General features: G+C 41.1%; 1 protein-coding gene across 1 annotated transcript in view; it reads right to left on the bottom strand.

Annotated features, from left to right (window-relative positions):
- Positions 1–22,004, bottom strand: part of LOC306960671 (intermembrane lipid transfer protein VPS13A-like) — a 79,836-nt gene extending 57,832 nt beyond the window's left edge. The window contains exons 1-23 of the mRNA XM_079553144.1: positions 21,834–22,004; positions 19,659–19,702; positions 19,495–19,537; positions 19,334–19,429; positions 19,143–19,244; positions 17,312–17,421; positions 17,129–17,188; positions 16,986–17,045; positions 16,756–16,836; positions 15,736–15,793; positions 15,518–15,645; positions 15,335–15,441; positions 14,001–14,172; positions 13,834–13,896; positions 11,948–12,080; positions 9,441–9,535; positions 9,172–9,314; positions 5,078–5,279; positions 3,093–3,207; positions 2,778–2,914; positions 2,565–2,697; positions 493–610; positions 266–410 (exon numbers count right to left, since the gene is read on the bottom strand). Coding sequence (XP_079409270.1) covers positions 266–410; positions 493–610; positions 2,565–2,697; positions 2,778–2,914; positions 3,093–3,207; positions 5,078–5,279; positions 9,172–9,314; positions 9,441–9,535; positions 11,948–12,080; positions 13,834–13,896; positions 14,001–14,172; positions 15,335–15,441; positions 15,518–15,645; positions 15,736–15,793; positions 16,756–16,836; positions 16,986–17,045; positions 17,129–17,188; positions 17,312–17,421; positions 19,143–19,244; positions 19,334–19,429; positions 19,495–19,537; positions 19,659–19,702; positions 21,834–21,933 — 2,445 coding nt within the window. The 5' untranslated portion in view covers positions 21,934–22,004. The remainder of the gene's footprint in view (positions 1–265; positions 411–492; positions 611–2,564; positions 2,698–2,777; positions 2,915–3,092; positions 3,208–5,077; positions 5,280–9,171; positions 9,315–9,440; positions 9,536–11,947; positions 12,081–13,833; positions 13,897–14,000; positions 14,173–15,334; positions 15,442–15,517; positions 15,646–15,735; positions 15,794–16,755; positions 16,837–16,985; positions 17,046–17,128; positions 17,189–17,311; positions 17,422–19,142; positions 19,245–19,333; positions 19,430–19,494; positions 19,538–19,658; positions 19,703–21,833) is intronic.
- Between the last annotated feature and the right edge of the window lie 1,167 nt (positions 22,005–23,171).

Genomic DNA, 23,171 nt, shown 5'->3' with positions numbered 1-23,171 from the left:
AAAAAGGCCGGCGACAACATGACAAATAAAGTTGCTTTTGTAGGACTTAGCTTTCAAATGAGGTGTTACTCTGTTGCTCTGCAGTCGATAAGCTTTTAGATTTGAGTAAAAACCGAACTAGAGCTGGACAATTTTCCTTCCCCCAAAAATGTGATCGATTTAAGAGTCGATTTGATTTCAAACCTCGCAAACATTTGATTTAATACCAATTTTAGTCCAATTTCATGCTTTTTAATGTCATGAAGGTGTCTGTGTCTGTCTGTACCCTGATGGAGCCCTGGTGAGGGTTGGTTGGGGCAGGAGGGCGACTCTCGGGCAGAGGGATACTGTCCACCAGCTCCAGGACGCTGCGCAGTTTGTCGTCGGAGATCCGCAGAGACAGCAGCGGCAGCGTTCCCGACATCTTATACCTGGGCAGGTGGAAACAGACGTGGTGAGAGCAGTCAGAAGGTTTCGCTATTTTAAGTAGGATCACGTTTTTTGGAGACGTACTTGGCCATGTGGCAGTCTTTGACCACCATGGCGCGGCTGAACACCACCTGCAGGTCCACGGGCTCCAGAATGTGGAAGGGCGACTCCTTCTGCTTACGAGCCTTTTTCCAGTCTTCCTCTGTCAACGAAAAGCACTGGATTTGACATCATTCACTGAAAAGTATAGAACTACACCAACACACAGCAGCTGACTAGGAACATGTCTGGGATATTGATGAGAGGGTGAGCTGATGATGTGAGGAGCAGATCCGGGCATTCTGAGAGTCCTTGGTTCCTTTTGCAGTGCTGTCATTCGCTTTTACAGAAGAGCCAGAAAGAATCGAGTCTTAACAGCGGAGATGAGAGCGTTCTCATAGGTGCGCGCTCTTTATAATTCTGCATAATAATTAGCCGCCTCGTGGAGTCGCCACCTTAACGTGGTGGAGGGGATTGAGCGCCCGAATGATCCTGGAGCTCTGTTGTCCCATGGCAAACAGGTCCTGGGTGACGTGTCAGACAAAGCCCTTATGAGAGACCAACAGGCCCTGTTAGAACCATGAGGCCGTCCTTCTGTGGACCCATCACTTGCAGGAGGAGCCATAGGGGCTGGTGCAATGTGAAGAAAATTTATGGATGGATGATAAATCCCCATTTTAGCCTTTGTATTACCCAACCTTCTAATTAAACATTCAAAGCTAAATCCAAAACTTATTGAATATTTATAGAAAAGACTGTACTAATATATAGCCTAAAATATATAATATATAATGATATGTATTATATGATTTGCCTGTTTTGTTATAGAAAAACACTGTATCGGATCGGATCGGCCAGCATGAAGTGTCAAAATATCGGATCGGGAGATCAAAAAAGCGTTTGTTCATAGGTCATGAATTTGTAGTGGACGTCTCGCCAACGCACTGCCCCTTGAAGTTCGTGAATTCCCGCGTGCTTTAAACATTTTATTAAGGAATTCTATGTCCTAACTTAGAGTAACTCTAACTCTAAGGACTAAGTCTAAAACTTTTTTTTTTTTTTAATTCTAATTTTTAATTTTTGGATTTTTTTTACTTTTTTGATGGATTTTGTCATTTTTTTGATGGATTTTTGTCACTTTTTTGATGGATTTTTGTCACTTTTTTGATGGATTTTTGTCATTTTTTTGATGGATTTTTGTCATTTTTTTGATGGATTTTTGTCATTTTTTTGATGAATTTTTGTCATTTTTTTGATGGATTTTTTTCATTTTTTTGATGGATTTTTGTCACTTTTTTGATGGATTTTTGTCACTTTTTTTATGGATTTTTGTCACTTTTTTGCTGGGTTTTTGTCTTTTTTTGATGGATTTTTGTCTTTTTTTCTGCTGGATTTTTGTCATTTTTTTGCTGGATTTTTGTCATTTTTTTGATGGATTTTTGTCACTTTTTTGTCATTTTTTGATGGATTTTTGTCACTTTTTTGCTGGATTTTTGTAATTTTTTTGCTGGATTTTTGTCTTTTTTTGCTGGATTTTTGTCTTTTTTTGCTGGATTTTTGTCATTTTTTTGATGGATTTTTGTCATTTTTTTGATGGATTTTTGTCATTTTTTTGATGGATTTTTGCAATTTTTTTATGGATTTTTGTCCCTTTTTTGAAGGATTTTTGTCACTTTTTTGCTGGATTTTTGTCTTTTTTGCTGGATTTTTGTCATTTTTTTGCTGGATTTTTGTCATTTTTTTTATGGATTTTTGTCATTTTTTTTTATGGATTTTTGTCACTTTTTTTATGGATTTTTGTCATTTTTTTGATGGATTTTTGTCACTTTTTTGATGGATTTTTGTCACTTTTTTGATGGATTTTTTTAAAGGCAACAAATAATCGTTTGAATAATCGTGATTTCAATTATGACAAAAATAATCGTGATTATTATTTTTTCAATAATCGAGCAGCCCTATCTAAAACCCCAATAAAGTTATTATATCAAACCCACAAAAACACATTTTGATAATTATCCATATTTGTTGAAGTGCCTTGGGTGAATGTGTCATGTGGAACACACTGTATATTGAAAATGTCTGGCAGAAGTCTGACAGTCTCTCCTGTAGAGCGGTACCTGGTCTGCTGTAGAGGAACTGCAGGTTACTGAGCTGGATGTCGAAGCTGTCGTAGGCTCTGGAGATGATGTCTCTGATGTCGCTGCAGGTGACGGACAGCTGGGGCAGGTCCTTTCTGCTCTGACTGGACATCTAGCACAACATCAAACACGTTTCATCCACACGTCCCTCAGACAGGTGAATAAACAGGTAATTAAAGAGCACCGCCACACCTGGAAGTGACCCAGGTCCAGCAGCAGGATGTTCTGAGTGCTGTCGTAGTAACCCGTCTGTGGGATGATGACGTAGGAGGCCATCAGGTTGACCTTCAGGTCCAGGGTCTTCTGGGTCTCGATTACATACATCAGACCTGCAGGACGTACGACAGCGTTAAAGTCACATGTTTTACAGGATATTAGATACACCAAAAACAGACATTAGAAAAACAGGTCAGTGATACAAATAAAATCATTGTTCGGACTTTGAAACACAGATACGTAAAGACATAGTCGTGTGCACAGGACAATGACAGAGTAATCCAGACTGACCGGTGGCTGTGCGGTCTCTGAACTGCTCCAGCTTCATGAGCGTTGCGTTTGTGAGCTCGTCTAACGGCAGGTCGTCTGGAGGTCGGAAGAACGCGGCCATGCCGTTCACCGTGGTCTGCCACAAGACGGGAAACAAACTTTAGACACGCGTCAGTCATGAACCACTTTAATGAGGATTGTGATTTTAAAAAATAAGTCAATTTAGAGGCATATGTGTATGTGGATCAGGTCACAATAATAAAAAAAAAAAGATTTTGTTTACTGTCCACCTCCTTAAAGAGTAACTAAACACCAAATCCACTTTTTTTGCTGATAAACGGTCTAAATGGTTGTTGAATAGAGTTAGCTACATGTCCCAGTCAATATGTTGACATTTAGTGCAAACTTGTTCAAAATCTCACTTTTGTGTCTAAAACCGCAGGGTTAGCGCCCCTACTGGTTTCACGCAGCAACTACATTTGATATTTTGCGATTGGAGGAGAGTGTGTCCACGGCGTCCACAAAACGTCATCAGTTCTGCCCGTGGTTCTGCCTCTGTGCCTCTGTGGCCCCGCCCACACACGCCTCCGTCACGTAGCAACCAGGACACGCGTCGCGCACACACCGCCCGAGCTCATGAGTCAAAGCAGTAGATGGCGCCCCTGCGATGCTCACACTTCAGCTGAGGTGGTGTAGAGGAATAAATCCCTTAGAAAAGCTCCTGTGCGATGCTCTCTCTCTGTTCGCAGTCACTGACAGCGAGCGAGTCGTCTACCAGCGGCCATCTTTTTTTTTTTTCGTAGGATAGTTGCTACTAGTGATGCGCGGGTTGCGGGTTCCACCGTCTTTACAGCAGGTTTTTGGCGTAAATATACGTCGGATTTTCATAAAACAAGCAGCGTTTTGCAGCTTGTGATCCAGAGAACGCTTTTGTGGAGCTCATGTCTCATGTCTCCTATTTTCCACCGTATGTGCGACTGTGTGTGACTTCGCGTTAGGCCGACCTCTGCTCTCTTCCTCTCTCCCTCTTGCCCAGCGCTCTTCGGAGGGAGAGAGAGAGAGATGACACGCCGGTACTGGATCATATTTGTAAGGCGTAATATTTAATGGTTGCAGGGCGGGCTGGGTCGGGTTAGAACCTGCTCCAAATGCGGGACCCGCGGGTTGAAAAAAACCCTGACCCGCATCACTAGTTGCTACATCAAGCAATCACAAGTCATGAGAATGTACCAACTCTCCTACGAAAAAATAAACCTTGCGCACAGTGGTGACAGCGGTAACAGCCGTCTGTGTCCTGTCAGATCTAGGGGCGTGGTCTGAGACTGTCAACAGAGCAGACCCCGCCCACACACTCACCCCCCCTCGTCTCCCCCAAAGCCTCCGAGACCACCCCTTTCTCAGCACTTTTTGACTTTAGTTTGTGGGTGGGGAAAGGCTCTGCCACGCCCGTTTAGTTGCACTTTAATGACAAAAAAAAAAATCATTCTATGTTTTTATTTCTCATTCCAGTTTAAATGTCCTGAATATCGGCAACATGAGGCCACAGCTTCAGACCCTGGACAGTCGCCTTCACATTGAGCATTGAGTTGCCTTGTGTACGAAATGCGCGGTATAAATAAAGTTGCCTTGCCTTGCCTTCAAGGGTCGGCCATTCAGTTCTTTCAGTTTCTGTTTATCTTTGTACGAAGCAGAGGTTGTAAAAATAGACTTTAAGCTAATATTGTAATGCTTTAAAAAAAAAAAAAAAAAACGCTTTAAATCAACTTTCCAGCGGTTAAAACGGTCCAAATCAGAGCTTTCTTCGCCACTTTACGCTAACTATCAATATTGTTTGGTAACCAAAAGAAATTCCATTACCCATAATGCAACAGGCATTCAGCTTATTAGTACAACATTGTAACATAGTACAAAGCTCTAAAAAGTCATTTTGCATGATACCCTCCTTTAAAGGAGGTTTTTAGCCCATAATCGTATATAGAAATGATGTAAACGCCGCCGCCGCTCACCGCGTCATAGATGATCTCCAGGGGCTGGGAGTGGACGTGGAGGCGCTGGTTGGCCGACTCGTCGATGGGGTTGGTCTCGAACAGGAGGCTCAGCAGAGGAGTGCCCGTCGCCGTGGCCGCCTTCCTGGAGGACAGCAGGGTGGGGGCCGGGTGCCCTTTGGCCAGGCCCGTCACCTCGAACAGAGTCAGCTCCGCCGCCACTCTGGAGAAACAAACCAGGCGGGGGGCGTTTGAGAAGAGACGGGTTCTACTTTGGCATACATTAAGCCTTTTAAGGTATTTCCAACAAGCAAGAGGTAGGTTGTTGTTTTTTTGTCCAATAAAATAATGTCTATTTTAAATTAACATAAATTATGCAAAACTGTTTCAAATGTACTGTTAAAATGGATACAAATGTAATGCACATCAGGATTTTTCAGCAATCATTTCACTCAAATTTTTCTTCTTAATCTTTCTTGACAAGTGTTCGTCTTTCAAAAATGCAATATCACCTGCAGTATATTCTCTTGGAAAACTATGTTTAAGTCTGCAATATACTTTATTTAATAGTACCTTGATACATTGTACCTAGCTAAATGTAGTACAATATAATGTGCTCTGTTACAATATGTAATAACTTGTACCTATCGGTTAGATACACAATGGAATAACTTGTATTAGTGTAATACATTAAGTACTAATGCAGTACCGTATTTCGACCACAACGATACCTGCTTTTCGGTGCTGGTGCCTTAACAGTACTTTTTTCGGTACCTATGTTATTTAAATTCAATAAAAAAAAACAGGTATAAAAAAAGTAGGAAAAAGACGAAGTTTACAGAAGCTACCCAGGCCGCAGCAGCGTCGCCTGTAACTTTGTGTTTTGAGCACATTTTCCACTTAAGCAGCGATAAAAAGACAGAAAGGACGTTATTACCGCCTGAGCTGCAGAGTCAGATCCACATCAGGACACGGTTTCTTTCAGATAAACTTTTCTAAACACACTGCACTTTGACGAAGCGAAAGCAACTCCACACGTCAAAGATCCTTACATGGTGTGAGCGCTCACTCTGCCACTAATAATTGACCAAAACTGTACCAAAAATGTCTAATACAGAGTGAATGCTCACAACAGAAACAATCTTTGATCCGCATCTCCTGTTGCTAAAGGTAAAGAGTCTTTCTTACTGTCGCTGCTCTGTTTTGCTTTTCAATTTGCCTAAAAACTATGGTTTCTTATTCAGTCCTGACTCCTGGTTTAGTACTGGTTTATAACTAGTTTAGTTTAGCTCTGGGTTTTACAACCGGTATAAGTCCTGGTTTAATCCTGGCTCAGTCAGGACCGTGGCTTTGCCATCTCTTTTACAAAAGTTTAGTAAGTTACAGCTTTTCTTCGCTCCACTTGTGCTGAAGCAGCTCATTATCTGCGCACACGTTCATGTTGCTTTTTAGACTTCTGAAGAGAAAAAGAACCGAAAGTTGGCACCAAAAGAATTTTTGTTTCTCGATACTACCCCCGACCAGAGCTTTTCGGTCGGTACCAAGTAGGTACCGTTTAACGATGCCCATCCCTACTCTGTAGACTGTACCCCTCCAAACTAACGTTATTTCCAGTATGAAGTAGCTACATTTGAATGGCTAACGTTGGTCTGCATCATTGTAGACCTAAACGTTCACCTGCACTTAAAGTGAGCAGGGCTATTATGTTAGCGTTATGTACACTGCGTTCCAAATTATTATGCAAATGACATTTTTCTAAGATTTTCTAAATTGTCAACTCAAATGAGAGTCAGCATAATTTTTAAGTCTTTAACTGGTAGAGGATCATTTAAATGTGGTGGAAAAAAATTCCTAGTTATAACAGTATTTTTTTCAAAAATAAATATAGTAAAAACCTCAAAATCCACTGTTCCAAGTTATTATGCAACTCATCGTTTCAATACATTTTAAAGCTTGTAATTAACTGAAAATGGTCATTTGTTGTATTTGTAGCATTAGGAGGTCATATTTACTGAAATCAAAAGCTATTTCAATCAAAAAAATATTAACAGGTCAAGTTATACTTTAACATAGGAGCCCTTGTGTGATAGCAGCTTCAAAATTCTTAAATCCATTAAACTTTTTGGACAGTTTCTGCTTGGATTTGTTTGCAGGATGTCAGAATTGGCTTGTTGCACAATGTGGCTACGCTAGTTCCTCTGAGCTGAAGCTGTGGGCGCTAGTACTTCCTGTCCGCATTAATTTCCATTAAGATTAGCTTAGACTCGTTCGAATCATCGGGTTTCCTACAGATTCTGTGGTGGACAGTGAGTTCCTGGTAGACGATCACTTCCTGCAGGTGAACGAGTTGCTGCCCAGAGTAAATATTTCCATGGAGGAGATGTTTCAGTGAGTTTGTCTTGAAGCTAAAGGCTAACATTAATTTCATGCATTATGCAATTTGAAATAGTGCCTCAAATATAAATTATTACTTTTATTTTTTTAGCGCTATATATTTTTATTCCATTTTTTTATAGCATGTTAGCCTTTAGCTTCAAGACAAGCTATCAATCCTTTATGATCACAGGTGTCTCCTCGGAACTCGTTACATCCTACATTAAGATTTGAACACACAGTAAATGATCATCTACCAGAAACTCACCAACTCGCCCACCATGTCATCTGTAGAAAATATGATTATTATCCGAGGTCCGAGCGCATCTCTCTAGGAAAAGAATACAGACAGGAAGTACTAGCGCTCACAACTTCAGGTCAGAGGAACTAGCATAGCCATACCGTGCAACAAGCCAATGGCCTCCCAGAGCTGCCGTTTGGATGAAAACTGCCTCCCACCCTCACAGAAGTTTTTTTTGTTGATGCTCCAAATGTTCTCAACAGGGTTTAGGTCAGGAAAGGATGGGGTCCACATCATGAGCTTCTCTCCTTTTCTGCCCATAGCAGCCAGTGATGCAGAGGTTTTCTTTACAGTATGACATGGTGCGTTGTCATGCATGAAGATGATCTTGTTTGGGAAAGCACGGCTCTTCTTTTTGTAGCATAGAAGACAGTGGTCAGTCAGAAACTCCACATATTTTTCAAAGGTCATTTTCACACCTTCAGGGAGCCTAAAAGGGCCTAAGGGGCCGACCAGCTCTCTCCCCATGACTCTGGCCCAAAACATGACTCCGCCACCTCCTTACTGATGTCACAGCCTTGTTGGGACATTGTGGCCATTCACCAACCATTCACTACTCCATTGATTTGACCATCCAGGGTTACACGGCAGTCATCAGTGAACAAGACTGTTTGAAAATGAGTCCTCATGTATTTCTGAGCCACTGCAGCCGTTTCTGTTCTTGAACATTCAATTACCAGTTTAGGGGAGGCCCGGATAGAAGGTTTATGCACAACTGCAGCCTCTGGAGGGTCCTACACCTTGATGTTCGGGAGACTCCAGAGGCACCAGCAGCTTCAAATACCTGTATGCTGCTTTGTAGCATTTGTTCTCTTAATCTGATGTGTTTGTCTGGCAGAAACCGTCCACATTGTGCCTTTATCGGCACAAAACGAAGTGTGCTCTGAATCATCCACAAATCTCTTATCAGTACGATGATTACACTTAATCTTTCATGAAATATCGAAGGTTTTCAAACCTAGACCAAGGCATTCAACTATTTCGCGCTTTTCATCAGCAGAAAGACCCTTATTCTTTCACATATTGCTTGAAAATGATGATCTGCATAATAAAGTGGAACACCCTTTTTCAGTAGTTTTTCCCTTAACTGGGCTTAACCCGACAACTAATCATCCCAGGTCTCTGAGATTTATGTCAGTGATTCATAGAGCCCCAAGACACGATACCATCCATGAGTTTCATTATTATTGTTTTTTTTAGTACCTTTTTGACACAAAAATCCAATTTGCATAATAATTTGGAACGCAGTGTAATCTCATCTACAGACAGACTTCTTTCTGACTAAGCCATTGTTCAAAAATGGAAATCGAAATCACTTCACAAACTACAGACCTATTTCACTCCTAGAAAATCATTTCAATACTTTTAATATTTATTAGGGTTCTTAATGAGGCGACTTTAGAAGACCCTGCGGATAACCTGTTCCACAAGGAGCACCCACTTGAGCGCCTGTGCCCCCGACCGCTGCGTGAGCGTGGACATGAGCTCCCCCACGGTCAGGCGGAGGATCTCGTTCTTGTCGCTGTCGTCTTGGATGGACACGGACAGCTTCTCCATGTGGAAATCCACCTTCATGTCTTCAAACTGAGAGACAAGACCGAAAACACAAGAGCCTTTCACACGCCGGTGGATCACATTGCATAATCTTACATAAACGCGCTGTTGTATCACAAAAGGAGGAAGTGCCCTCCGGTTGGTTTGGTGACTCACCTCCTTGGGCAGGTTGGGGTTGGCCGCGGTCTCGCTGTAGCCGATGGCGGTGTAGAGCTTGGACTTTTCAGCGGAGGTCAGCAGCTCGTCAAAACCTCACACACACAAGAAGACACCACTAAACAATCATCCAAGTCTGAATGGTTTCTTTTTGAAGTCACAAAAAAGCAATGAAAACACGACAAAGTGTTTGGTATTTTGGTCTTATTAGCTTGGCCCGTAGGCTGTCAGCTCCGATCATGAAGCTTCTAGATTTGGGTAAAACCGAACTGGAGAAAATGCGCTTGGTTAAGGTGGGAACTTAATGTTTGGGTTCAATTTCAAAAACAACCAAGGCTGAAAGGTTTGTTTAGACACAAACTTTAGAAACTGCTGGATCTTTATAATATGCATATATAATATATTATATATTCCTCAAATGTTTGTGACTTAAGTAGAACCACATAACTTCTCCAGTTTGGCATTACCCAAATCTAAAGGTTTCTTCAAAAACGCAAAAAAAAAAAAAAAAGCGACAAAAACAACAATAGAGAGACAAAAATGTACCAAAAACACAACAAAAGAACAAAGAAAAAGCAACAAAAAAACCTGAGCAAAACCAGGGTATCTGCAGCAACCCCAGAGTCAAATGTAAAACCTTTTGAAGACCTCCTTTAACCTCTTAACTCCCACCTGAACGGATCCCATTTTCTCCAGTCAATCATAAGCTTCTAAGAGGTAAGAGGTTAAAAACGTACTAAAACCTTAGTAAAAAAGTCTCGCCAACGCCTGAACCATCTCAGACTGAGAGACTTTAGACTCTCAGATACTAAAAAACGTTTACAGCTGCACCACTGAGAGCATCAAAAAGGCAACGAAGAAAAGTGAAGAGCAAGAAACAAAAAAACAACAGAAACACGACAAAAATAACTACGAAAAAGTGACAAAAATAAGACTAAAAAAGAGACAAAACTTCACCAAAGCGACGAAGAAGAGTGATGAAAAAGCAACAAAAACGAGTGACTTTCAGTTATGTTATGTTATGTCAGTTATATCGTTTGGCATTGAGAACCATCTGAAAGAAAGTTGTTAATGCCTTTTGTTATTTGCTTTGTACTAAAACGAGACAGCTGTTGTAGTTGTGCTTCATTTCTGTTTCTGCTAATTAATTATGCGAATATTTAAAATAATAGTTGTCAGTTTGGTCTGTGTTAAAATAGCTGCTTTGAAGTGAAAGGTTCTCTTTTGCTAATGAGGAAAATTAAAATGCCAATTGTATAATTATATTACTGATAATGTAACTTCAACAGGATAGATACAGACGGCATCTCGTCATAGAAGGGGGCGTGGCCTCGCCGAGGGGGAAAATAGAATCTTTTGGGTAACGCAATTTTTCACTCTTTTTAGCCATTTCTATTTATTATTATTATTTATTATTTCTATTTGAGCAAAACGGACGTCCGGAAAAAGGAAGAAAAACAAGATTTTTGTCCATTTGCACCTAAAATATTAGGTTCATTTATTAATTAACATTTCAAACCCTCTCCCAGCGGCTGGAACATTGACGCCTTTTATTTTGTCGGGACAGCAGGAAGTGTTTCGTTGCTGTTAGCGGAGCTTTGACATCAATGTCACTGCAGGTTTCTGTTTCGTTTTTACCGCGGACCGGATTATTTGTTGTTATCTTGTGTAAAAGGCGAGTTTAGACGGAGCGTTTGTGTTTGTGATCGATCATGAGACTGACCTGAGAGAAGACGAGACGCTCGCGCTGATGGGAGGAGTTATTTTGAGGCGTGGGACTGACCTGCACACGGAGCAGCTGGACGTGCTTTGAAGACGCGATGGAGACTTTATTAAAACCCTGGAGGGTCACACAACATTTGTTGCCCTGTTTCCAAATATCGTCAGAGGAGGTTTGAAAAGTGGCTAAATCTGTGTCAAAGTTACGCTCGGATCAGCTCCTCCGCAGCGTTCACATCGGCCCGGGTTCCTGTTTGTTACTTCCTGCACGTGAGTTTCCATTTACACCAGTATGAGACAAATTCCTAACATGGGGAATATTTCTACCGCTATAGTTTCTAATAAAAGCCCCGGCCTGAGACCGGCTTTAATTTGCCTCCGCCAGCCGCGAACCCGGCCTCTGTTTGAGACCCGGCCGCTAATGGAATACAGGCCAGTATTAGAGCCTTTACAGTATGTTCCTTTTGCCCTATGTTCCTTTGTATTATTTTATTGCATGGATTTTGGGGGTGGGGGCTTAAAAGCTTAAAAGCTCTTGCTTCGGCCCACTCCTTTTGAGTAGAGTGTTAACTGCTCAAATAAACAAATAAACTAAACTAAACTAAACTAAACAAGTGACAAAATTAGCTTTCAAATGAGGCGTTACACTGGCCTAGAGGCTGTAAACTAAGGCAGGGCGTAAGAGGTTAAACACGAGGATTCCTGTTTTGTTGACACATGATCCTTAAGTAAAGCATGAGCGCAGCAGCAGAACAAGTGTAAAAGTGCTTTTGTTTGTGTTCTCCTACCTCCGCTCTTGGCCTCCCTGACCTCCGACTCCTCCTGTCCGCCCCAGCTCCATAACCAGTCGACCCAGCCCTGAGACTCCTCCTCCTCCATCTTCAGCCCGGGACGGTAGATCTTCAGGCCCGCCTTACTCGCCTGGGCAGGGAACACACAAACAAACACGATCAAACACACACGGCTTAACCTCTTCCCCCCCACCTGAACCGAGCGCATCGTCTCCATCTTAAAGCTTCTTGAAAAAAGCGGCAAAACTGCGACAAAAGCAAGGCGTAAATGAGAATGAAAACTCAGCCAAAAAAGCAGCTGAAAACATCTGACTCGTTCAAAATTTGAGATGATTGGTGGCTAATGCTAACGGCTATAGGGAAAACACACTGAGGAGGCTAATGGAATCTGAAAAGTATACCGGAGAAGCTTCTTTGCTAACTGTCCACATGTGTAAGGATCGAATGACGCTTCTCCTTTTTATTTCTATGATGTAAGCGGCGAAAGGGTCAATCAACAAGTCGTGAGGCCGTGTGTTTCCCTCCAGAGGATGGACACTACATGTTGTCCTACGGTGTAAGAACGTTCTGTAAGAATTAGCGACTGGGGATCGATTCTGTGCTGTGAGAAAATACTATTTGGAGCAAAACCAAGACAACCCCAGAGCTCGGTTGAAGCCCCGCCCGGCCGTATGAACCTGCTGCTCTGTCCTGCAGTCGCCGGAGCAGCTTCAGACGCTCCTTTCTAGATATTTTTGGTCCGATCAATATCCCTGTCCAAGGCAGACGGCGTCCCATTTAAGAAAAGGGCAATGAGACGGCACAACAGGAAGACAGTGAAGCCCTTTGTGATGTGCGCTGCTCTCGTGTGCAGAAAACACAATGTGGCACAGGAAAAAGAACCTTCAAGACAAGGTTAGGGATTCTTTTGTTCTAATAACTGATTGTTGTTGATTTATTAGCAACCAACAAACTCAGACATGTCACTTCGAATTTATTATTGCAGTGCTACTTTTAACCTCTTAACTCCCGCCTGAACCGAGAGGATCTTTTTCCTATCAGATTTTATTTCCATCATTTTTTTTGTTGGGTATTCAACTCATTTTTGTAACTTTCTCGTCATATTTTTGGCATTTTTTGTCACATTTTTGTTATTTTTTCATTAATTTTTTATCACATTTTAGTCATTTTTTTTGTTAATTATTTGTCATTTTTTGTCAATTTTTTATCAAATTTTGGTAATTTTTTTGTCACATTTTTATCATTTGTTCGTCCATTTTCTGTCAATTTCTTGTGACATTTTTGCCACTTTTTCATAATTTTTTCGTCACTTTTTTGGTCACATTTCCATCATTGTTTTCGTCTCAGTTTTGTTGCTATTTTCACAGCTTTTTTCCAGAAGCTTTTGGACTGGGGTAAAGCCAAACTGGGGAAAATGTGCTCGGTTCAGGTGGGAGTTAAGGGGTTAAGCTTCTAATCCTTCAGGAAAAATCTCTCTCTTAACCCCCGCCTTAACCGAGTGCATTTTTCCAGTTCAGCTTTACCCAAAATCCATAAGGTTACCGATACACTGCATTTGAAAGCTAAGACCAACAAAACTCATCTAAATGGAGCTTTTTTTCTTGCGCAGTAAATTTTTTGCCAGATTTTCATCGCTTTTTGTCACTTTTTTGTTGCTCTTTTTTTGGCATTCTCTCAAAAAACAGTGCTCCATAGTGGTAGAGGTACAATATATCATATAAATGCCTATACTTTACTTTGGGATGGCTAACGTAGCAGGAAACAGATCCTTTAAGATTTGGGTAAAGCCAAACTGGAGAAAATGTGCTCGGTAAGGTAGTTCAGGCAGTAAAAGCCAAGTTCTTCCCTAAGGCTTGTGGGTAAATGTGTGAACTGAACCTCACCTCCACCTCGGCCTGTTGTCTGGCTATCGTGATGTTAAAAATATCCAGCGTCTTCTCCGGCTCCTGGAACAAAACATTGATCAGTGTTTGCAGCTTTTCATACACTCAAAATATACTGTAATGTATAATGTTTGATAAATGAACGACATGCTCTCTGAGGGACTCACCTGAAGCATCCTGAGCAGCTCCTCGCTGGGCTTCTTGCTGGTGATCTTGGTTTTGTAGAGTTCTCTGTAGGTCTTGACCATCTGCCGGTGTTTGCGGATGTGAGACCAGGACCACATGTGGAGGCGGGGCTTCACGTCCACCTCCAGGACGCTCGTCATCACGTACTCCCACCTGACACGCCACAGGTTATTATGGTTCATCCGACAGCCAAACGTGAGACTAACTATCTCAGACATAAGAGTCTCAAAGCGGCATCTGGGCCCAAAACTATGGATTTAACCTCTTAAACCCCCGCCTTAACCGAATGAATGTTCTTTAGTTCAGCTTTACCCAAATCTACAAGATTACAGCCTATAGGCCAGTGTAACGCCTCATTTGAAAGCCAAGACCTACAAAATCCGTTCAAAGTTGTTCCTTGCATTGTTTCCGTGTTATAGTCACTTTTTCGACATTTCTTTTTTTGCAACTTTTTTGTAAATTTTTTGTCATTTTTCATCATATTTTTAACCACATTTTTTGTCACATTGTTGTAATTTTTTCATAATTTTTTTTGTAATTTTTCGTCATATTTTTGTCATTTTTTACCACATTTTTTGTAAAATTTGTCACATTTTTTGTGATTTTTTTGTAATTTTTCGTCACATTTTTGTCACTTTTTTGTCTTTTTTTTTCATTTTTTGTCATATTTTGGTCACTTTTTGTCACATTTTTTGTAACATTTTTGTCATTTTTTCGTCTTTTTTGGGTCATTTTTCATCAAATTTTTGACCACATTTTTTGTAATTTTTTGTCACATTTTTGTAATTTTTCTGTTATTATTCATCACATTTTCGTCATATTTTACTCCCTTTTTTGTCACATTTTTGTCACATTTTTGTCACATTTTTTGTCACATTTTTGTCAATTTTTTTGTCATTTTTTGTCATATTTTGGTCACTTTTTTGTCATTTTTTCATCAAATTTTATCAGACCATCTCACGTTTTCATCCTCGTTTTCGTCTCTTTTTTGTCACTTTTCGCGCTTTTTTCAAGAAGCTTTTAGATTTGGGTAAAGCCAAACTGGAGAAAATGTGCTCGGTTGGGGCGAGGGTTAAGGGGTTCATTCATGAGATAATTAAACAGTTACACGAACTGAGCACATTTTCTCCAGTTTGGTTTTACCCAAATCTAAAAGCAAAACAAAAGTGGCAAAAGAGTGACAAAAACACGGAGGAAAAAGCAACAAAAAAATCAACAAGAAAGCCACAAAAGAGCGATAAAATTGAGCATTGAGTTGCCTGGGGTATAAATAAAGTTGCCTTTGCCTAAGAGGTCAAAAGCCCTGACGACGTACCATACTCTGGCATTGCGGTGGACCTGGACCTCCGGCCTGTACTTCCTGTAGGGCAGATTCCTGGACATCATGTCGACTGAGCCCAGCAGCTCCAGGATACTGATGTACTGTCACAGCAGACGAGCACAGAAATGAGCAAACCGCACGTTTCTCCTGGACCTGCAGAAGATGGACACGCCTTACCTGCGGTCTGTTCAGCTCGATGGCCACCTCCCGGAGATTCACCATGAGGTCCACTTTGGGGGAGGAGAAATCCACGTCTGACCTGGGGTTCATTTTGAGCTTCGCGTCCGCCGAGATTGGACGGAAAACTGCGGAATAGAAAAAGATGAAAGTCACTTCTGTCCACGAAACACAGCGCTATCCTGAAACGCTTGTGCAGATTTCGTTTTAAGACTTACTGAAATCATGGCCGACGGAAGAATCGTTGTTACTTTTCATGCTGCTCTTCAGACATTGCTGAAAAGTAACATTAACAGTTAGCAAGTTCAGTGGAAAGACTGTACAGAAGATTAGTTTGTGTTTTTATTATCAAAGTGCTTTTTATACACTGAATTTTTTTGCATCTGTATTTCACCAACTTTATTGAAAAAAAATTCTGTCTAATTTTTTTTTTTTCGCTGCTAAAGAAAAAATCAGTGTCAAACTAGAATTAAAGGAACAGGCGTTTTCATAGAGTGTTAGCTTAGCACTCACTCATTTCTATGGGTTAGCCTAGCCTAGCGGCGTCCATTGGTTTACATGGGACAGTTAGCATTGGACATTAAGTTGTGTTTTTTCAAAAAATTCTAAACAAAATTGAATGAGATAGATAGCGAGATAGCGAGATAGCGAGATAGCGAGACAGACAGAGAGACAGAGAGATAGAAAAAGAGATAGACAGATAGACAGAGATAGACAGAGATAGATAGATAGATAGATAGATAGATAGATAGAGAGATAGAGAGATAGAGAGATAGATAGAGAGCTAGAGAGATAGATAGAGAGATAGAGAGAGAGATAGATAGATAGATAGATAGATAGATAGATAGATAGAGAGCTAGAGAGCTAGAGAGAGAGAGAGAGAGAGAGAGAGATAGATAGAGAGATAGATAGATAGAGAGATAGATAGAGAGATAGATAGATAGAGAGATAGATAGAGAGATAGATAGATAGATAGATAGAGAGACAGAGAGACAGAAAGACAGAAAGACAGAAAGACAGACAGACAGAGAGATAGAGAGATAGAGAGATAGAGAGAGATAGAGAGACAGAGAGACAGAGAGACAGAGAGACAGAGAGACAGATAGACAGATAGACAGATAGACAGATAGACAGATAGATAGATGCAAAAAATTCAGTTACATAAATTCACTGTATAAAACAGACGATAACAAAAACACAAATAAACCTTCAATCAAATCAGTTTCGTAGGACTTTACCAAGGCCTCTTCTGATTGTTCATTGGAGAAAAGTACAGAGTTGATATTCCAGTAGGCAAATAGGTTATCAAGTTTAACCAGCTGCGGACACAAAACAAAGCACTTAGCTTCAATTCTACATTCTCACATTAAATATATCCATTTATTAGACCGAAGTTCATGTTCCAAGTCTGTCTAAGAACCTATTAACTCACTGGTTGAGCTTAAAAGTAACAGAAAGTCGGGTTTACCTTGAAAAACAGCTTGGCCTTCTCGTCCAGCAGAGTCGGGCGCCAGTTTTCATCTGCAGTCTGTTTGGAAAAAGGAATTACCGGATTTGTTCAAAGAGGATCATTGATTATAGAATGTTTGTAACACAGTCTGACATGTTTACCTGTAGGCTGAGGTTTTCTAAAGACACTCCCACTGACAAAGGGCTGTTCGGATTTGTGATCTGACAAAAACAAAATCAACCAACGTGTTTAATAATGCACGGGGGTCAAATGCATTTTCATTTTTGATCGGTTTGATCTGACTACATTGAGTGCAAGAGGAAATACTTTGTGGTTGTACTTACATTATCTTCATACCGAATGTGTATGTTGGAGATCTTCACCTGCAGGTTTTTAATAACCTGAGTAACAAGCTTCTCCACAAAGGTGTCTTGTTTCTCTAGCCCGGGGTTCTCTGTCGGCAAGAACATTTCATTGTGATTTAATGCTGGCTTCTGTTTATGATTTTTCAGGCTACAGATACCAGTATCACCCTGTGCGAAAAGATAAAAGATTACTACTGCTGGGATAGCACAGCACTTCTACAACACAATACTACTGCAGTAGAGCTGTAGTGGAACTGAGGCACTGTAATACATGACCTTAACAGATCAAAACAGAAAGTCCGATCAAATGTCACAGCGTCTCTGCGTGTGCACGTATTGATTCTATTTTCAAAGTTGCTCAGTAACCTCTGAGTCAGTGACTGTCTGCCATTCAGCGCAAGTATTTTAGTGATATAAGAAGTCACATAGCAATGTTTTAGCTCATATTGATCAGAACTTAAGTGCACACTTCTGTTTAAAGGGTATGAGGGCTTTTTGCAAATATTACCTGCTGAATCTAATTATTGGTTCTACTTATAACAATAAAAATGTGGATATATTCACAGAAAAAAAACATTAGTTTTTGCATAGTCATCAAAGTTGTATAAGGTTACACTATTAGAGCCTGGAAGTAAACCAGAACTAGATGGTATCCTCTGGCTTAAACTACATATCACACATTACAAACAATTATATTACATATTATATTATAAGATTTTGCTAAAAAGCTTTCTGGGCCATTTTTGTGATGTTTAAAGAGGGGGTATTATGCTTTTTTCAATCACATAGCACCAGTCTATATCACACTACAATGATGACCAAACCTTCTGTTGGTCTGTAAATGCAGTAAATTAGAATAACTGCCTTGTCTAAAATGTCTCTCTCAAAATGGCTGCAGTGAATGTCTTGAAATAGGCCTCTGTCTCTTTAAGAACCTCTGACCCTTTCAGACACGCCCCCTCCACACGCTGTCTGTGGCATCAGTGGGGAGGGGGTTCTGCTGAGGAGCAGTGGTTGGTTACTCGGCTGGTGACGAAAGCTCGGAGGCGTCTCCAGGAGGTGGGGGCGTTCCTAGGAGGACTCAGGCAAACCTATCCCTAAAATGGCCGCCATCAGAGTTTTTACAGATTACTCAAAAATACATGAATGTGCCAAGGCAACACTTCAGGCATGTTTTTAATGAGGGAATGACATAATAACATGAGGTAAAGCTAGAAAAAGTCGATTTTGCATAATACCCCCCCTTTTAAACGGCTGCCGTGACAACCATGTTTAGTTAATGGGAAATGAGTCAAACTGCTGTAACACACGGTGCGTTCATGTGGACGGGGGAGCTCGTCATCCCGAGATGTGACGTCATTGTCCCTCATTAATGAACTTTAAACCAGTTTCATAAACGTAAATCGACTCCCTCTTGCAACCTTTCCCGATAAAGTCCAAACTAAATCAATTGGCTACTACAAACATTTGCACAAGTGATAAACCAATCAGTTCCATTTCCATCTGATCTACTTTCTCTTAGATAGCGGAAGACAGAGGCTGAACCCTTGCCCTTTGCGTTTAACAGTGCGACACCATGAAGCGCAGCGGTGTGAAATCAGATCACACACAGGAAGTCACAGAGCGCCGACCACGTGGCCCCGACTCAGCGCTACAATCACCAGCTCTACACCACAAACCCGTGTCTGCCTCTATCTGCCCATGCTCACAACACGACGCGGGAGTGCTTCGGCTGCTGTGAAGCAACGGGAGCACTCAGCGCAGGGGAAATGTAATTTGCCATGAAACATAACCATAACTGGCCTCTAACCTTGCTCAGCAGCTTTGAGCTTGGTCTCTTCGATCCTCTGCAGCTCTCTCTGGCGACCTTCTTGATGCTGTTTTTCTTCCTTCTCCGGGTCATATTTTATGCCTGAGGAAAACGCACAGAAAGTGGAAATATACAAACATGTACAAACATCTGCAGACGTTTCAGACAATGTGAAACGTCTGATCACTTACTGGCTGTGGGGACGATGAGGAGGAAGAATCCATCGAGCGTGGCCTCCACTGATTGAGTGTATAGATTCTTCCACGGTATTTTCAGCTCCAAACGCCCTGTGGAAAAACAAATACAAATTATGACATGATAATATTTACTGTATTTATGTACAACTTCTTACCTATGTGGCCAGCTTTAACTTTGAATGGGAAACCGAGCTGACTCTGCAAAAGAACGACAAATGGAGTTAACACCAATTCATCTACAATAAATAATAGAGATCAGGATTGTTGAATCACACATAACCATAACATTTAGAATAAAATGTCTAATACGTTTACCCACCACGGCATTTTCTTTGATTTCTAGGTTTGTAAAGATGGCATCACCTGCGAATTTGAAGAAGAAACTATTTATAAAGCACCTTTCGCAGATAAAATCACAACGTTTTTCACAGAGACACAAACACAAGTATAACAGAAACATTAATACAGAAACAAACACAGACTTGTCAACTAAAAGCTGGTCTGAACAGCCATGTCTTCAGCTGCTTTTTAAAAGAATCAACAGAGTCGGCCACACGTAGCGTTTTGGCTCTGGAGCAATTATCAAAGTCTTTGGCTCCTTCCGAAACGAGCAGATTGGTAAGAGGTCTAACGCCAAACCGCCATGACATGAAGCTTCCGAATTGGGCTGTCAGTTAAGAAGGAGTTAGGGAAAGGAGCCTCAATGCTAACTATCATAGCCACTTTAGCACAGGGACCTCTGGTGCTAACTAACCGGTGATTAGGAGCTATGTGCCATCCCATAAGCCACTGCGCCAAACCCCCCACCCTCCAGTGGTTCATGCACAACCACTGTTGATTGACAGGAGCACATTTAATAATAAAAATAAGATTCTGCACAAGCCAAACTTTATAAAAGTGACAAAATCCATGTTGTCGTCTCCACAGCTCAGTCACATGTCAGTGTTAAAGAGTAAACTCAGTATATAGTTTAAATGAAGACAGTTTGTGCTTTTGCTTTCATTTAGAAGAACCATAACCCACATGGATCATTTGCTGCTGTAGCTTTATGAACCAGCTGTTGAGATAAAATAACACTAAAGGGAAACATAAAGGATCATTTGGATTTTTCTTTTTTTTTTTCTCCTTAAATGTCTTTGTTTGGACACTATATTGTTGTTGGACACTGTACAGTGGGGGCGACATGCGCTTATGTTTGGCCTGCTCCACCAACAACTTTAGAGAAGAAGAAAAACAGCTGTTGGTGATGTCACTTCCCTTTCCCCCGGGTAAGGACGGTCAAATTGGGTAAATGCTGCTGAAGCTCTAGCTCAGTGGTTCTCCACCTTTTGGAGCCGCGACCCCCATTATAACAACAGGTAAAAGGGGTTTGTGATCCCCCGCCCGGGTTTTACCGTGAAAAATAGGAACATTAGCCTACATAATTCTTAAAAAACAAATGTCTGAAATAAAATTCTTCAAACTATGATCAAATAATGGTATTCTGGTAAAGTAGCAAACACGTGCTACAATAAAACATTTGATTATATGCTAATGAAAATATGTATATTATATCTAAATGATCTGGCGACCCCCCAAATTTGTCTCACGACCCCCAGGTTGAGAACCACTGCTCTAGCTCACTGACTGCATAGATCTAACAGCTGACCCCATGAAAGGTTCAGGATGACTTGCTAGTCTTAGTGCTTAGAGGATATAATTTGATGGTCAAGATTTCTGATGCTCGACTGAACCAAGGAGCCCAGAGAACCAAGTCTGTGCGTCTCTGACTCCTTAAACGAAAAGCACAGTTAAACATCATCAGCACAGAGATGATAAGAAACATTTTTAACCTGGTGAATAAAGTTATACCACAGCTAAACAAGAGTCACGTGACTTGTAGCAACAGCTGCAAGTCATGCCTTCCTCATATGACCTGAAATGATCCCGAGTGAAAAGCAACAGTGGCTCATGTAGACAGCCAATAACATAGGTAGAAAATGGCATGGCAAGCATAAATCTAATGGAAGAGTAGCTCAATGCGTTGTTATCCAGATGGGATCAAGCATGGGCAAGTATCTGCATGTTCACTTCACTACAATGACATTCCAGGAGGCTGTAAAGGCGCTGACTTCTGTGCAGGTGACTTCCTAGAGGAGTGAAAATGTGATCCCGGGTCAGTGTAGCTGAGCTGAGCTGCTGAGTGAAAAGGGTGTGACTCAGAATTGCTCGTCTGTATTCGCCAAACCCACTTTGAAGCTTAAAGCAGCAGCCCTCAAAGTGAACATATGGTGGCTGTAACTGCACATAAAGAAACGCTGCTTTAAGTTCGGACACGTCGGTGGTCAGTGCTGTCAAAAGGCACGAGGACAGGGGATTTTTAGCAACGGACAAACTGGCAGTGACAGCTGAGGGAGCCAGTGGTCTGTCAGTTAGCGAGGGTTGATAGTAGAGTTAGCATCTTAGCTTAGCATGTGCTCCACAACATAACATTAGGAGTTTGTGTGACGTTTACCTCCCCATATGCCGAGCTGGAGCTGGGACGAGTCTAGGTTGACCACGTAGTTTCCCAGGTACCTGTTGAGGACGTCGACCACCAGGCTCTCGAAGACCATTTTGCCGTTTCTGTCATGAATACGTCTTGTTTACATCGGATGAAGCTTCGTCTCGCTCCGAGCACCGCGGACTGTCTTGACTGAGCGACGCACGGCGGGGCGGGCTCTGACGTCATGACGCAGGCGCTGAGCCGCTCGGGTTTGGAAATAAATGTAAAAAAAAAATCGTGCCACATGTTATATGATATTGTTTTAAATATTATTAATAATAAAAAAAAAAGGGTTGATATATTTTAATATTTTTTAGCCTCTTAACTCCCGCCTGAACCGAGAGCATTTTCTCCAATTCAGCTTTACCCAAATCCTGTAGGCCAGTGTAACGCCTCATTTGAAAGCTAAGACCTACAAAATTAAATTGATCTTTTTCCTCACATCATCAGATTTTTTTTCATCACTTTTTTTGTTGGGCAGTCATCTCATTTTTGTCAAATTTTCGTGACTTTTTTGTCACTTTTTCGTCAAATTATTCGCATTTTTTTGTCAAATTCTTATCACTTTTTCGTCCATTGTTTCTCAATTTTTCGTCAATTTTTTCTCACTTTTTTGTCAAATTTTTGTCAATTTTTGTAATTTTTTTGGTCACTTTTTGGTCAATGTTTTCTCACTTTTTTCACATTTTCATCCTTGTTTTCGTCTCAGTTTTGTTGCTATTTTCACACCTTTTTTCCAGAAGCTTTTGGATTGGGGTAAAGCTGGAGAAAATGTGCTCGGTTCAGGTGGGAGTTAATTGGGTTAATATATATTTATTGTGTCCCACCAGGGGCAGACTGGGACTGAAAAACGGCCCTGGGCTCTGACCAGCCTGGCCCAAATTACCGTAAATGCGCAGACAAATTTTAACCTCTTACCAATCCCCACCTGCCTTAAAGGGATATTTCAGGATTTTTGACATAGGGCCTCATTTCCTCGTTATCCAGAGTGTTGTTGATTTCTGGAGATATTTTTTTCATAACCTCTTAACCCCCACCTGAACCAAGCATATTTTCTCCAGTTTGGCTTTACCCAAATCTAAAAGCTTCTTGGAAAAAGCGTCAATATCATGACAAAAACGGAAGGAAATGAGGATGAAAACGCAATAAAAAAGTGGCAAAAATTCGACAAAAATGCGACAAAAAAGCCACAAAAACACATCAAAAAGGTGACAAAAAATTATGAAAAAGTGGCAAAAATGCAATAAAAATATTACAAAATGTGACACAAATGCAATAAAAAATGCAAAAAAAGTGACAAAGAACTAT

This window comes from Gobius niger (assembly GCF_951799975.1).
Source record: "Gobius niger genome assembly, chromosome: 1".
Taxonomy (NCBI): Eukaryota; Metazoa; Chordata; class Actinopteri; order Gobiiformes; family Gobiidae; genus Gobius; species Gobius niger.
Note: the sequence above shows the minus strand (reverse complement) of the source record. Positions and strands in the feature narration are given on the sequence as shown.